Source organism: Pristiophorus japonicus, chromosome 13, assembly GCF_044704955.1.
Source record: "Pristiophorus japonicus isolate sPriJap1 chromosome 13, sPriJap1.hap1, whole genome shotgun sequence".
Taxonomy (NCBI): Eukaryota; Metazoa; Chordata; class Chondrichthyes; family Pristiophoridae; genus Pristiophorus; species Pristiophorus japonicus.
In genome coordinates, this window is record NC_091989.1 from 168,934,439 (window position 1) to 168,950,825 (window position 16,387).

A 16,387-nucleotide genomic window follows, 5' to 3' on the forward strand; every position below is an offset into this window, starting at 1 on the left:
AAATAATGGCTCGTGATTAGCATACGAGACTGCTTTTGGATGCTTGTCGGTAGGTTCATGGGAAAACAAACAATGCTCCACAATATTAATCTTAAAAATACAAACAACTTCCTACATTTTATTAAATAGAGCATTGTACCGAAGCTAAAATATGTTTTCATCTGCATAGCTTTGCTCAATTCATTTTTAGCAGATAAACACAATTGAGCTCCTCCAACAGTATCTAATTCAGGAACTAGGGCATTTTGTTATTTGTTATATAATAATGTCACAAGTAACCGGGCTATATTTTGGCAATGTCACAGTGATACTCTCCTGTATTCTCTCTGATTAGTTCCCCCTGTTTCTTTTTGTTCAACTGTCAGGAATTTATGAGCTACATGACAATAACTGACTTTAATTTGTCCATAGTATAGAGAGTGAACGTCCCTTATCCGTCACCCTCGAGACCTGGCCTGTGCCGAATAAGGGATTTTGCCGGATAAAGAGACGTCAGCCCGAGGTCGGGGGGGGGGGGAGGAGGGGGGGCAAGGAGGAGGTCGGTGCCCCGGGCGGGCCCGAAGTGTTAGCGGGCCCCCAGCAGGCCAAGTGTCAGCGCAGCCCCCAACGGGCCGAGTGTCAGCGCGGCCCCAAAGTCGGGTCAGCCACGATCTGCGCATGCCCCCCCACCCCGGCTAACAGAATCATGCTGGATGAAGGGTGGTGCCAGTTAAGGGAGGTCCAATCTATAGTTCTGTTATCCTTTCCATCTCCTCAGTTTCCACCAACCTACCCTTCCTTAGTTTCTCTGAACCACTCAGTTCTTCCCCAACTTCTCTATCTCTCTCTCCTTACACACTCTCTCTCTCTCACATAATACAGAGCAGCAGCAAAGAAATCCATCACAAGATTGCAGCTATTAAGGACTCTTTGTCATGCTATATTTCAATTCGTAAAATAGCTGGTTGACTATTAACCTGGTTGCAGATTTTTCCACTTCTCCCTGTCTTCTTTAGTCTTCCAAGCTTGTGTATCTCCATAAGATTACTGTATTGACCTGTTTCATAACAGATGGAAAGCCCTTTTGTTTTATATGAGTGCAACCGACAACCACAAGTAACAATCATTTATTACTTAGGATTATTAATATCTGCTCGGGTCGGAAGGTGACTACTATGATACCACCTAGTGGAATTGTTCAGTACATACTGCTGTTAAACAAACTGAATTGCTTAAAGGGGCACCATCAGCTTCAACGATTTGCTAGTTCTTCACAAATACCAGTTATGTTGAAATATATTAGTGTGCCATTTGCTTGTGACAGTATTGTGACTAAAGTGCTACACATTTCTTCTTTTCACCCCCAAACAAAGGGTTCCTGAACATTATTCCATGAGGACATTTGTATTCTTTAAGAAAGAAGAACTTGCATTTATATAGCACCTTTCATGACCACCGGATGCCCCAAAGTGCTTTACAGCCAATGAAGTACTTTTTAAAAGTGTAGTCACTGTCGTAATGTAGGAAACGCAGCAGCCAATCAGCAAGCTCCCACAAACAGTAATGTGATAATGACCAGATAATCTGTTATTTTTAGTGATGTTGATTGAAGGATAAATATGGGCCAGGACACTGGGGATAAATCCCCTGCTCTTCTTCGAAATAGTGCCATGGGATCATTTACATCCGCCCGAGAGGGCAGAAGGGGCCTCAGTTTAACATCTCATCTGAAAAGCGGCACCTCAGACAGTGCAGCACTCCATCTGTACTGCACTGGAGTGTCAGCCTAGCTTTTTGTGCTCAAGTCTCTGCTAACTTAGTTCTAATTTAGTTCTATTTTAATCTTTAAAACATTATTCCCCTGCTCCCCCGCTACTGAAAATTCTCCGGTGACCTGACGTAATTAATTCTCCCTGATGGTGGAGAAATGCCCTGTTGTATTCCTTGACACCTCATCCCAGTCTTCTGGTATAAAACTGTGTCAGGTCACTTTCATATGTGACAAATAAAAATAAATCCAATCTCATTATCACAGCTCCTCAAGTGCTTGTATATCACCTTGTATAATTTTACAATGGTCTCTATTGGTAGGTTTCTGCTTTAAATCCGGTGCATCATGCTGATATTGCAATGAAGAAGATAGCAACAATCAATGATGTCAGTGAGTCCATGAAGCAGCAGCTACTTGTGCTGGTGGAATGGGCGAAATATATCCCTGCATTCTGTGAATTGCTACTGGATGACCAGGTCAGTGAAAGGTTACAGGAAATAGGAAGCAAACTGCTTTTGTAAAACATTCACAGGTTCGCTATTTTTGTGTTACACCATGTAGTGTGTTGAGTTGATGGTTGATGTATTGTATGGGTCCAATTCACTTTTGATATCTGACCTTAGCACAGTCTGTTCATCGCAGGTCAGAAGTAAGAAGGTATTAGCCAGGAGCCAGATAGTACAAGATCTTTTGTGAGAGTTGTTTTAAGCTATGCATTTGAAATGTTTTAAACAATGTATGTATTGAGTCTCTACCCAATAAAGTAATAGCTTTGATAAAGATGATTGCAGTTAGCAGGATGTGGGGTTGCAATAAGTGCACCGTCAAATGACACCAAGTTAGGAGGCAAAGTAAGTTGTGTAGATGGGGGCAGGAAGTTACAAAGGGACATAGACAGATTAAGTGAGTAAGCAAAACTGTGGCAGATGGAGCTAATGTGAAGAAGTTGTGAGATCATCCACTTTGGATCCTGGAAAGACAAATCAAAATATTTTCTTAATGGTGAGAGACTAGGAACTGTGCAAATAAATTTGGATGCCCAGGTATATACATCACTAAATGCCATTGCACCACAACATGAAGTAATCAAGAAGGTTAAAGGAATGTTGCCGTTTATCCCAAGGGGGCTGGAATACAAAAGGAAATAAGGTATGCTTCAGTTGTACAGAGCCTTGGTCAGACCCCATCTGGAGCACTTGAGTTTTGGGCACTGCACCTCAGGAGTGATATATTGGCCTTGGAGGGGATCAGGCGTAGATTCACCAAAATGATACCAAGGCTTAAAGGGTTAAATTATGAGATCAGGTTGCATAAACCTGGCTTGTATTCCCTTGCATTTAAATGGTTGAGAGGTAATCTAACTGTTGTGTTTAAATAATAAAAGGATTCGATAGAGTAGATACAGGAAAGCTGGTGGGGGAATCCAGAACAAGAGGGCACAAAGGGGGAGTTAGATGTGGCCCTTATGGCTAAAGGGGTCAAGGAGTATGGCGAGAAAGCAGGAATGGGGTATTGAAGTTGCATGATCAGCCATGATTATATTGAATGCTGGTGTAGGCGCGAAGGGCTGAATGGCCTACTCCTGCACCTATTTTCTATGTTTCTATGTATTTTAAAATAGAGCTAGGCCATTTAGGTGCAAAATCAGGAAGCACTTTTCATAAATAGGGTATTGGAAATCAGGAATTCTCTCCCCCAAAAGACTGAATACTGGGTCAATTAAAATTTTTAAGACTGAGATCAACATATTTCTAGTAGGTAAGGGTATCAAGAGATATGGAACAATGGTGAGTCAGTTAAGATTGGCCATGATCCCATTAAATGTCCGAATCGGCTCAAGGGGCTGAAAGGCATACTCATATTCCTGTGATCCTCTCTCTATAGGTTGCATTGCTTAGAGCTCATGCAGGGGAACACTTGCTGCTGGGTCTGGCCAGACGTTCAATTCCCTACAAGGACATCCTCTTGCTAGGTATGAATTGTCTTCTTTAATGTAGTGAGTAGTATCACAGTGTTCAAGCTGGTTTGATTTGCTGTTTTTCTAGCGATGTAAGACCACCCAACGAGGGTGGTCAAGATACCTTCTTTGTAAGAAGTTCACACGTCTACTCTGGCTATCTTAATGATTGGCCAGGGATCCTCTAACCATTGTTCAAGATTCCCCGAGTCTGTGTGCATTTGTCTGTGGCGATCTAGCCCTGGATGTTAGGGCTGTCAGAAATGGGCTAACGATTCAGTAATATGGTGTTGATGGGAAGCAAGGAGCATAAGATGAACAACAATGCATGCTTGGTTTTCAAACTGTAAACATAGAGTCAATGTCACAGTGCCATAGCCAATCATCTCTTTCTCCAGAACGCACTTCAAGGAGTTATTGATTGTCAAAGTCCTTAAATAAAGCAGATGAGATGAAGCTGGAGTGCTATTTTCTGCGAAGATGTCTACAAGGGTTATGGTGTGAGGGAAAATAAAAAAATTCTGGTGCTACTAACATTCTTCTTGAGAGTTTTAATTGCCGACCAAGACTTTAAACGCAACACTCCTGATGACGCAAAATAATACAAAATGCAACTATGTAATCCATGTGCTGTTTTATCTAGACTCCTCTGGATATATGCAGTGAAAAATGTATTTTAAATGTCTGTCATAAGACTATATTTTAAAAGGACAGTTGTATAATATATTGTTCTAGACAGAAGATTGAAAATTCCAGAGGGGTTAACATGAAGTAAAATCACCACTAGGTACACATGACGTCATAAACCACAATGGTTTATTAATACTGCTCTAAACCCCGCCATCACTGCCTGCATGTTGCTCCTACTTTTCTATTCATACTTAATACTTCCTAAAATTTCTAGAACAATGAAAAGATTATTAAGCTTGATGCTAAATTGGAATATTTGCTTATATAAACTATATTTTGAGTTTTTAATGATTTTCAGAGATTTTGCAACATGTTCACCTACGTTAGTTTTGTGAACTGGAGGTACAACGCTAACAAAAAACATCCTTTTTCAACAGGAAATGATTTCATAATTCCCAGGCACTGCCCAGAGTTAGAGATTATGCGGGTAGCAAACAGGATCCTTGATGAGCTGGTGAAGCCATTACTGGAGCTCCAGATAGACGAAAATGAATTTGCTTGCCTCAAAGCTGTGGTATTCTTTGATCCAGGCAAGTGGCTTTATTGATTGGAGTACAGTTTGTTCAGATATCAACATTGCTCAATGCTTTGTGAAAGGTTGAGACTTAAGACATTTACAGTGAAAGTTCCAGATTCCAGAGAGAAACAAATTAAAATGAGGAGGATAGGGGCAAGAAGGTCAGTCGGACAGAATATTTTCATCCAAAGAAGTTTATTCAAATAGACAATCTAAATGGGCTCAAGAGACAATTTGTAGCTCGTAATCTTGTGATAATGGGTCTTCTACACTTGCTGATGATAACGCACAATGTATCTACTTATGCTCACTATTTCTTGAGGGAGAACAGACAGAAGGACACGGTGAGAACGCTGGTAGGTAAGGTTGATTTATGAAAAGTAGAAGGTCTCGTTAGGTCTATGGAAATTTTTATTCACAAAAAGTTCCTACATGATAATGATTGTTGATTTATGGCCTCATGGTCTACGAGCTGTAATATGAAGTGCATTCATGTAATGTGGGCATGCACAGAATGTATGGTACAGGCAACGCTCGATTATCCGGGTCCCTCGGGGATTGGGCTATTCCGGTAAACAATTTTGCCGCTAGGGGAGTGCGCATACTTGGCAAGAATGTTTGGGTCCCAAATTTGACATGGAGAGAAAGGTAAAAATGCGGACAAGGACACGGTGAACCCTATTGTGTTGGAAGCGGATATTTTTAAACTCTCTGGAGTGGGAACATTCAATAAATAATTCATTGCACCCAGGGCTGCAGTTATTCAAGTTATTCACTGATGTCAGCGCTTTCATGCAATCAGCGGACGGTGCAGAAAGTGGTCGGCGCAGGACTGTGTGTGAGGTGGGTTTAATGGTCGTGTGTAAGAGCGTGTTAAAGACCAAAAATTAGTAGTTTGGACAGGAGCTTTGCATTGCTTTCTGTTGCAGTTGGGATCAGCTTGTTTTCCGGTGCTGAGATTAGAAAAACAGCGAAATGTCCATCTCGGTGCAGCTGTACACGGGACACTATCAGTTTTTAAAAATGCCGTTGTAGCGGATTCTCCATTAGATCCATGTACGGATAATCGAGAGTTGCCTGTATAACATTTTAAAAATGAATTAAATGAGCACATTAGAAAAATATATAGTACATTAGTGGGAATAAAAGTTGCCATTTAATGGTTATGTCACACCATATTTGTTTAAAAACCTAAATAAGAAATAGAACACTACGCCATTGATGCTGTATTACTATTACTTTTTTACAAAATATTGAATTGTCAATTGTAGCCAGCAGTCCAGTAACAGGGGGATATTTTACACTTTCTGATGAGAATGCAAAATGCATCGACTTGTGCTCACTATTTTTGTATTTTCACCATTTTCCATTTTCCGATATCCCTGCACCACAAATCATTCCCAACCTAAGCGGGTAAACAGGGATTTCCCTGCTTATGTTGTCTATGCTTAGGAATCCACAAAATTAGATTGATCTTTTGACCATTCACCCTCTGGATTATGCCTGACACTTCACCCTGATAGTACAGAGACATGGAGAACTCAGCACGTGAATAATGAAGCTGAGAGCTTGTACAGTTGGAGGCCCTCATAAGTAGTCACCTGAGGTCCGCCATGGGCCCCCATCAGCTAAACATTAGGATTAGTTCAGTAGTATCGATCTTCTTTTGCTCCGAGCATCCAATGCAAAGCTCTGTACTGGATAAATCATGCCGGAGCAAATTTTGCTGTTTCTACCACTGGGCATTTTGGATCACCTGGACATAGCAACCCGTACACCTGTAAGGGACCTACCTGAATTTCCACTCCATTTAAGTTAATGGATGGAAAACCAGGCTGAGTCCCTTATGGTTCAATTTCTCTACCCGATTATTCTATCCACTGCTCCTAAACACCCTGCTGTACGAACACAACAATATACCTTATTGCCACCAGTAAATTTAAATCAGATATTCAGCATGACCAATTGAACAAATACTTTGGTTCTGTCTTTACGAAGGAAGACACAAATATCCTTCCAGAAATACTAGGGGACCGAGGGTCTAGCAAGAAGGAGGAACTGAAGGAAATCCTTATTAGTCAGGAAATTGTGTTAGGGAAATTGATGGGATTGAAGGCCGATAAATCCCCAGGGCCTGATAAGCTGCATCCCAGAGTACTTAAGGAAGTGGCCCTAGAAATAGCGGATCCATTGGTGGTCATTTTCCAACATTCTATAGACTCTGGATCAGTTCCTATGAATTGGAGGATAGCTAATGTAACACCACTTTTTAAAAAAGGAGGGAGAGAGAAAACAGGGAATTACAGGTTAGCCTGACATCGGTAGTGGGGAAAATGTTAGAATCAATTATTAAAGATGTAATAGCAGCGCATTTGGAAAGCAGTGACAGGATCAGTCCAAGTCAGCATGGATTTATGAAAGGGAAATCATGCTTGACAAATCTTCTAGAATTTTTTGAGGATGTAACTAATAGAGTGGACAAGGAAGAACCAGTGGATGTGGTGTATTTGGACGTTCAAAAGGCTTTTGACAAGGTCCCACACAAGAGATTAGTGTGCAAACTTAAAGCACATGGTATTTGTGATAATGCATTGATGTGGATAGAGAACTGGTTGGCAGACAGGAAGAAAAGAGTAGGAATAAACGGGTCCTTTTCAGAATGGCAGGAAATGACTAGTGGGATACTGCAACGTTCAGTGCTGGGATCCCAGGTATTTACAATATACGTTAATGATTTAGATGAAGGAATTTAATGTAATATTTCCAAGTTTGCAGATGACACTAAGCTGGGTGGCAGTGTGAGCTGCGAGGAGGATGCTAAGAGGCTGCAGGGTGACTTGGACAGGTTAGTTGAATGGGCAAATGCATGGCAGATGCAGTATAATGTAGATAAATGTGAGGTTAACCACTTTGGTGGCAAAAACAGGAAGGCAGAATATTATCTGAATGGTGACAGATTAGGAAAAGGGGAGATGCAACGAGACCTGAGTGTCATGGTACATCAGTCATTGAAAGTTGGCATGCAGATACAGCAGGCAGTGAAGAAGGCAAATGGCATGTTGGCCTTCATAGAGAGAGGATTTGAGTATAGGAGCAGGGAGGTCCTACTGCAGTTGTACAGGGCCTTGGTGAGGCCACACCTTGAATATTGTGTACAGTTTTGGTCTTCTAATCTGAGGAAGGACATTCTTGCTATTGAGGTTCACCAGACTGATTCCTGGGATGGCAGGACTGACATATGAAGAAATACTGGTTCGACTAGGCTTATATTCACTGGAATTTAGAAGAATGAGAGAAACATATAAAATTCTGACGGGATTGGACAGGTTAGATGCAGGTTGAATGTTCCCGATGTTGGGGAAGTCCAGAACCAGGGGTCACAGTCTAAGGATAAGGGGTAAGCCATTTAGGACCGCGGTGAGGAAAAACTTCTTCACTCAGAGAATTGTGAACCTGTGGAATTATCTACCACAAAAAGTTATTGATGCCAGTTTGTTAGATATATTCAAAAGGGTGTTAGATGTGGTCCTTATGGCCAAAGGGATCAAGGGGTATGGAGAGAAAGTAGGAATGGGGTACTGAAGTTGCATGATCAGCCAAGATCATATTGAATGGCGGTGCAGGCTAGAAGGGCCGAATGGCCTACTCCTGCACCTATTTTCTATGTTTCTATGAATGTCTAATGCAAAATGAATCTGGAATGATCTGCCAGGCAGTATAGTAGAGATGCAAATTTAGGTTCATACAACAGCTGAACGCTAAGTTGGGAGAGTTAGGGTACTAGAGGGCTGAACTTAGTGGGGCAATCGGCTTTTTCGCATCTTTATTTATGACCCTCATTTGATTTAATTTTGTTTCTATCTGTATATTTTGGTTTTTCCATTAAAAGATACAGATAGGTCATCGAATATATTTAAGGTGGAGAGAGACAGATTTTTGAACGATAAGGGAATAAAGGGTTATGGGGAGTGGGCAGGGAAGTGGAGTTGAGGCCAAGCTCAGATCAGCCATGATCTTATTGGATGACAGAGCAGGCTCGAGGGGCGAAATGGCCTACTCTTGCTCCTAATTCTTATGTTCTTATACCTCTAACATGTTATGTTTTATACAGAAATGTTAATTTACTGTGACTTTTCTATCATAGATAGCAGGGGCGTAAGTGATTCGGCAAAAATCAAGAACATGCGATTCCAAGTGCAGGTCAACCTGGAGGATTATATCAATGATCGGCAGTATGATTCACGTGGACGATTCGGTGACATTCTCCTACTTCTCCCATCGCTGCAGAGCATCACGTGGCAGATGATTGAGCAGATTCAGTTTGCCAGACTCTTCGGAGTGGCCAGAATTGATAGTCTTTTGCAGGAAATGCTCCTGGGAGGTGAGAAACAGGTTTTATTTTTATACACACACTATTAGTCAGAGGAGCTACAGTGCCACCTAGTGGCTGTAGCCTGCGGTTACCGAGTCAAGGGCATCTGTTTACACAGGGGATTTCCATTCTAACTGATTGGATAGATCTTTTCAATGTTAAATGCTGATATTAAAAAGGTATGATCGAAAATTGTGATAACAGGAAGTGAAATTTGTGGACAGGAAATGGGTACATACACAAGTGCTTTAATATACTAGATAGATATCAATATGATTAAAAAGAGACCGATGGGGACTGCATGCCTTGATAGGTTAGACATTGGCTTTTCGCTTCTGAGACCTAGGTTTAATAGCCTCCTCTGTCTTCAAAGGTTTTATGATGGAAAGGAGCTTACACAGACAGACAAATAAATATATATAATTAATTCCATTAGTGCTTATTAAGAAGAATTTAGTCCAAAATTATTAATTTTAAAGAGTACAGGGTGGGGGTCAGGGTGGTGCAGCTGGAAATAGAAATATTTACCAAATTCTGTTAAATGCAATCCTAATTTCTGGGTGAATTCATATCCACACTGCTTGCTGGACAAGGCGAGTAATAGGATGAATTTTGGTCAAAGACCAAATTGGATATAACTAAAATAAAATGAATCTGGAACAGCTTTGAAAAGTTTATCTTAAGACGGATATGATTTTGAGAGTGGATCTTAAAGAGAACTTCACTATACAGTATGGAATTATACTATCGTAAAATGTATTTCAAGTTCCCTTAAAGAAATGTCAAACCTAATATTGGTAACACGTTCCTCAGTGGAATTAACTGATCTTTTCTATATAATTATTTCGGTCACAATATATTGAGCACAGTATCAAAATGAAAGTGAAAATAAATCCTATGCAACAGGATGATCAGTTCTGTGTCATACGTAAATGAATGAAAATCAGTTCTGTGAATAAATGGTATATTTTCCATACAGATAAAGCATTGTACTGTACCAAAACTCTAAATAAGCAAAGCAGAAATTCAAGCACAGAATAAGATCCACACGATTTTCTATGAATTAAACCATATTATAGAGGTTACATTTTCACTTATTCATATGATTTGAATACTTAAGCAGAGAAACATTCTATATTAAAGCACATCAAAATCCTTTATTGATTTATAGCATAAACCCAATTGTTTTTACAAGTGTTAAGTCGTGCTATCAATATTATTTTCTATGAAGTGCTGTGAATTATTCCAAATTACCACTCTTATCGAAGTTCTATCTTACCGCAACAATTGTTACCTTGCTTCTTTAGCAAGTGAACCCTGAAGCAGGATTTCTATCAGAAAGGTTAAAGACAGACGTAACTGGCGTCTTCTTAATATTGTAAAATAAACAACATCTGCTGTATTTACCAGAACATCAATTCCCAGCAGACATTGCCGCAAACCCTGCATCACTTTATGCTTGAGTGAATCCAATAGCTATACAATTTGAAGATTTGGCAAACTGGGAGACAAAATAAAACTTTGGTTTTAATTTGAAAGGTTTATATCTGTAACATATTGGCCCTGAAATTCCGGTTGGAGGCTTCCTTCGGACGAACGCCTCCAACCCAAACTTTTTTTGCGAAAGTACCTGGTGATCCCGGAGGCGCCTTCGATTCCAGTCGGAGGCTTTCTTTTCCTGTACATTGCAGCGAGTCCCTGTCTTTGAGATACAGACGGAGAAGCTGGAGTCACGTGGGTCTGGACAACCAATCACGGTGCAGTATTCTCATTGATAATAATGGGAACTCCGATTTTACGAGTTCCCATTACTATCAATGAGAATAACCCCCTAAAACACCTCACATATTTAAAATTAATTGAAATTAAAGTTAATTAAATGCTTTAGAAAAAAAAATCTTTTTTGGATTTTTTTTATATGTTTTAATAGGATTTAAAATAAACTTACCTTAATGGACAGGATTTTTACTCAAAAAATGTGTTTAGATTTAATTTTTATGTGTTTTAATACTCTTTCGCTGGCAAAAGTAAGCTATGTTCCTGCTTTTACCAGGTGTAAAAGTTTCAAGGACATTCGCTGGGCAAGAGATTGGTAAATAGCCCAATCGCTCTCGCGTGAATGTCCTTGCTGTGGGGATGTGGAGGATCTGTCAAGCCAAAACTTGACAGAACGGAAAAGCCGGGTTTCGGCGCATGCGTATTGCGCGCCAAAAACTGGCTTTTGCGAGGCCTCACCGGGTCCGTACACACTCCGTACGGACCCGTCAAGGCCGGGATTTCACGCCCAATAACAATCTTATGTCTGCACTTCCTGTCTACAAAACCTTACTTCCTGATAGCAATTCATAAAGTTGGTATGTTCACATTTAGAATGAAAACTGCCGTGTAAATTGGTCACATTGCAATTATGCCCTCCCATCAGTTGTGGTGCTGTCACACCTCAGTCTTACATCTCCTAACCCTATTTCTCAGATTTCCAAATTGGTGTTGTTTTGTAATTTAGCTATAAATTATCTTTAGATAAATCTTTGATTTTATATAACGTGTCAGCCGTGGCTCAGAGGTAGCCTTTTCGTCTCTGAGTCAGAATGTTGTGGGTTCATGCACCACTTTAGAGCACGTAATTCAGAATAGACTCATTTATTGGTCTAATTTCAAAAAATTATTCAAGCATAAAAGTTTTCAAGAAAGTCGGGAGTGCTGCATTGTTAGAGGCGTTGTCTTTTGGATGAGAAATTAAGCTGGGGACCCATTTGCCCTTGGTGGATGTAAAAGATCCTAAGATACTATTCTAAAAAAGAGTTAATCTAGTGTGCTGACCAACATTTATCCCTCAAACAAAACCACCAGAAAACAGAATAACTGGTCATTCATTCATTTCATTCCTGTTTGTGGCACCTTGCTGTGCACAAATTGGCTGCCATGTTTTCCTACATAACAACAGTGACTACACTGCAAAAGTAATTAATTGGTTAAGGGCTTTGGGACATTCTGAGTATGTCAAAGTCACTATATAAATGCAAGTTATTTCTTTCAAAATATGGACAGAGTGCATGACTTTAAAATAGGAATTGAATTGTGTGTGTGTGTCTGTGTGTGTGTGTGTGTGTGTGTGTGTGTGTGCTGGTCCAATTATTCCCCATCCCACTATACCCGAAGACAACACTTGGTCTTAACTCCCCGTGTGCAACACCACAGGAGATCAACAAATGTTATGTTTTTCATTATTTGAAATTGTGAACATATTGAAAAGAGACTCAGCTCAGAATAGACTCATTTATTGGTCTAATTTCAAAACATTATTCAAGCATAAAAGTTTTCAAGAAAGTGATTCAGTTTTATTCAATAACTAATTCCAGGTAAAAATACATGTAACATTTAGTCTACGATTTAAATGTTCTTACCTTTAGTCACTTTTTTGGCCTCCTGAATTTACCATTCACAACCTCGTCAGTAAGAGTTCATGCAACACTAGCATTATTTAGGGAACTAAATGGATTTAGTTATATACAAGCTGTGCACATTTGGAAATTAAAATGACAACTGTTGTGTGTGTGCCTCTAAGAACACAGAAAATAATTCCCTTTATAGTTTTCCAGGAATACGACAGACATCAGGTTGGCCACTTACTATCCCCTGCAGCTGATCACATTATTTCAATCCAATTGTTTCCAAATACTTTTATTTATAGCTTGCACTATTGAATTGAGAAGCACACTTTTCAGACGGTAGAATCAATCTGTCAGATTTTTCAATGTGTCACTGCATCACACCTGATGTGTGGGTGCTTGGTGCTAAGATCACACGATGAAAGTTAAAAAAAAAATCTACTTCTCAAAACACTGACATCTTTAAACTTGGTGAGCACAAAATTCACCACCCACATTTTTAAAAAAACTTTGTCCATGTAAAGTACTGTAAAACAAACTGTTCATTTAGTTAATCCATATTTACATTAATCAATCCAAGTGCCTGCAGCAGACCTAAAGACCTGAGCAATACAGGCACACAGGAAGAATAACATCAATGCAGTGACATCAAGTCATTATCTTACCCTCCTTATTGAATATGTATATAAAGTTATTGTTCAAAGGCATATTCCATAGTCACTCTAGAACCAAGATTAAAGTTTCCAAACTCACCAGATTTAAGGCAAAGAGAAACCTCAGGTGGGCAATTTTACTTGATTTGAATCTAGGTTTTATTGGAGAGTAACTCCAGTGTGGATTCAGCTGAAGAAAAAAAGACCACACAATCTGCTCGGCCACGCTTTTGGGGCATTTTCAGAGAACGTGCTTCAGGACATGCCAGGCGTACAGCCCATGGTTTCCTGATGCACATGACCAGCGAATAAGGCTCTCTACTGGCAGCACAAACCTGGAAAATTGTGCCTAAAATCTAATTTCTCCATGCAATATTGATATATGAGCAACAGTAGTGTTAAACATGCAGCTGAAGTTACTTCAGGTCCTACCATGTCTTATAGGCCCCAGAGACATTATCAGGGTCTATCTCAGATTTTGGAATCTTTTCCCTTATGTTTTATCCCTTCTCCAATTTTCGTTTCCCCTCTTCTCCCCTCTCCGACTAGATGATCAATATGATTCCATTGATACCTCACCAAATATTGGCCATACATTTTCATAATACTAGTCAGCTGCGGAGAACATTACAGCCCAGCTTGATCCAACACACACTCGACATCCACACACACCCACTTTCCTGGTATTACCAAGGAGCAATGGGGAATGCAAATCCTGCCTAATTGTTTTCCCTTTTCTAACTCAGGTCTACTCAATTACAATTGTTGCATCCATACTGCGATCGCAGCTGAGATTAAACTAACTCAGTATTAACTAGAAATCCAATCCGCGATGTTCCTGATCTGTATGACTCAGTTATATAAGAACATAAGAAATAGGAGCATAAGGAGGCCATTCGGCCCCTCGAGCCTGCTCCGCCATTCAATAGGATCATGGCTGATCTTTGACCTCAACTCCACTTTCCTGCACTGTCCCCATATCCCTTGATTCCCTTAATATCCAAAAATCTATCGACCTCTGTCTTGAATATACTCAACGACTGAGCATCCACAGCCCTCTGGGGTAGAGAATTACAAAGATTCACCACTCTCTGAGTGAAGAAATGTTTCCTCATCTTAGTCTTAAATGGCCAACCCTTTATTCTGAGACATTGTCCCCTGGTTCTAGACTGCCTAGCCAGGGGAAACATCCTGCTGGCATCTACCCTGTCAAGCCCTGTAAGTTTCAATGAGATCACCTCTAATTCTTATAAACTCTAGAGAATATAGGCCTAGTCTACTCAATCTCTCTTCATAGGACAATCCCCCATCGCAGGAATCAGTCTGGTGAACCTTCGTTGCACTCACTCTATGGCAAGTTATATCCTTCCTTAGGTAAAGAGACCAAAATTGTACACAATACTCCATGTGTGGTCTCACCAGGGCCCTATATAATTGCAGTAAGACTTCTTTACTCTTATACTCAAATCCTCTTGTAATAAAGGCCAACATATCATTTGCTTTCTTAATAGCTTGCTCTACCTGCATGTTAACTTTCAGAGATTCATGTATAAGGACACCCAGGTCCCTCTGAACACCAACATTTCCCAATCTCTCACCATTTATAAAAATACTTTGCTTTTCTATTTTTCCTACTAAAGTGGATACCTTCACATTTCCCCACATTATATTCCATTTGCCATGTTCTTGCCCACTCACTTAGCCTGTCTATATCCTCTTGAAGCCTCTTTGCATCCTCCTCATAACTTACATGCCACCTAGCTTTGTATCATCGGCAAACTTGGATATTTTACATTTGGTCCCCTCATCCAAATCATTGATATAGATTGTGAATAGCTGGGGCCCAAGCACTGATTCTTGCGGTACCCCACTAGTTACAAGTCTGCCAACCTGAAAATGACCCGTTTTTTCCTACTTTGTTTTCTGTTACACGCACTCTCTTAACCCATTGAACCATCAGATGGCTCTTTCCACCATCTATTGAAACTGGTGGTATGTGACAGCTCAGATAATTACATCGAATGCTACTCAGAGTAAGCTCAAGTACTGTGTCTAGATTCAGGGTGATATACTTGTTATTTGTTTTTCATAAATTCATCATAGGTGAATACTTTAAAATAAAGTAAAGCAAATGTAGTCATCATGTTGATGTCTTAGGAAGATCACCTAACTGACTTTTATTGTCTCATTACGTTACCTAAGCCTATATTGTAGCTTTGCTTCATTTTGCTATGTAACCTTCATCTCGTCACAGGATCCACAACTGAGGCAGCGCAGTACCCACATTCTGGACATTCTGGTCTAGTTCACGATCCTTTAGGTGGCCATGCATTGATACCCGCTGGTATATCCTCAGCAATCCATCATGTTCGAATCTGTAAGTTTCCTAATCAGAGTTTCATTGAACCTACACTTTACAAAAAATTGCTTTGAAAGTCATATTTTTTAAGAGCTCTTTCCTGTAGCACTAGTTCATACTTAGAATTCTGTTGCAGTTCAATGTTATTGATAACTAGGGGCAGATATTGTTAGTATCTTTATATGGATTGCATATCTGAAGCAATCGAAGGTTTTCAATATCTGAACTATTGTTTTTTTTTTAAAAAGAGTTTGCAATAAATTTTCTTAGTTAAATTATACTGGAGCAAGTAATCAACCGTTTTGTAGATGTCAGCAAGATAAACCAGTAACCTGGAAATGTCCACATTTCTTGCAGCATCACCGGAGACTCCACTTTCATCCCCGTCTTCCGGCTCTGGAAATGAGGAATATAAACTGCATCCTGTTGCCCAAATCCAGGCTCCCTCTGTGCGTCTGTTGCCTCAAACCATCATTCCCAAGCAGGAAATATTGTAAAAGAAAAACTGGATGCCATTTCCCTACGCCTCTGTGCACAAAAAATACCAACTTACTGCAAGCACTTCTGCAAAACATGACTGCCATTTAATATGTTAAAGTGAAATAGAAATGTGTGTGTGCGCTGTCATATACTGTGGGTGCAAACAGAATGATCAAGAGTCAAGTATTGATATCACTTTACACATCAGTAATATGTATAG

General features: G+C 40.0%; 1 protein-coding gene across 1 annotated transcript in view; it reads left to right on the forward strand.

The window, feature by feature from the left end:
- LOC139278346 (hepatocyte nuclear factor 4-beta-like) overlaps positions 1-16,184 on the forward strand; it is a 77,055-nt gene extending 60,871 nt beyond the window's left edge. Inside the window, exons 5-10 of the mRNA XM_070897016.1 lie at positions 2,071-2,226; positions 3,635-3,722; positions 4,775-4,927; positions 9,059-9,295; positions 15,583-15,705; positions 16,045-16,184. Of these exons, the coding sequence (XP_070753117.1) occupies positions 2,071-2,226; positions 3,635-3,722; positions 4,775-4,927; positions 9,059-9,295; positions 15,583-15,705; positions 16,045-16,184 (897 nt within the window). The remainder of the gene's footprint in view (positions 1-2,070; positions 2,227-3,634; positions 3,723-4,774; positions 4,928-9,058; positions 9,296-15,582; positions 15,706-16,044) is intronic.
- The last annotated feature ends 203 nt before the right edge of the window (positions 16,185-16,387 follow it).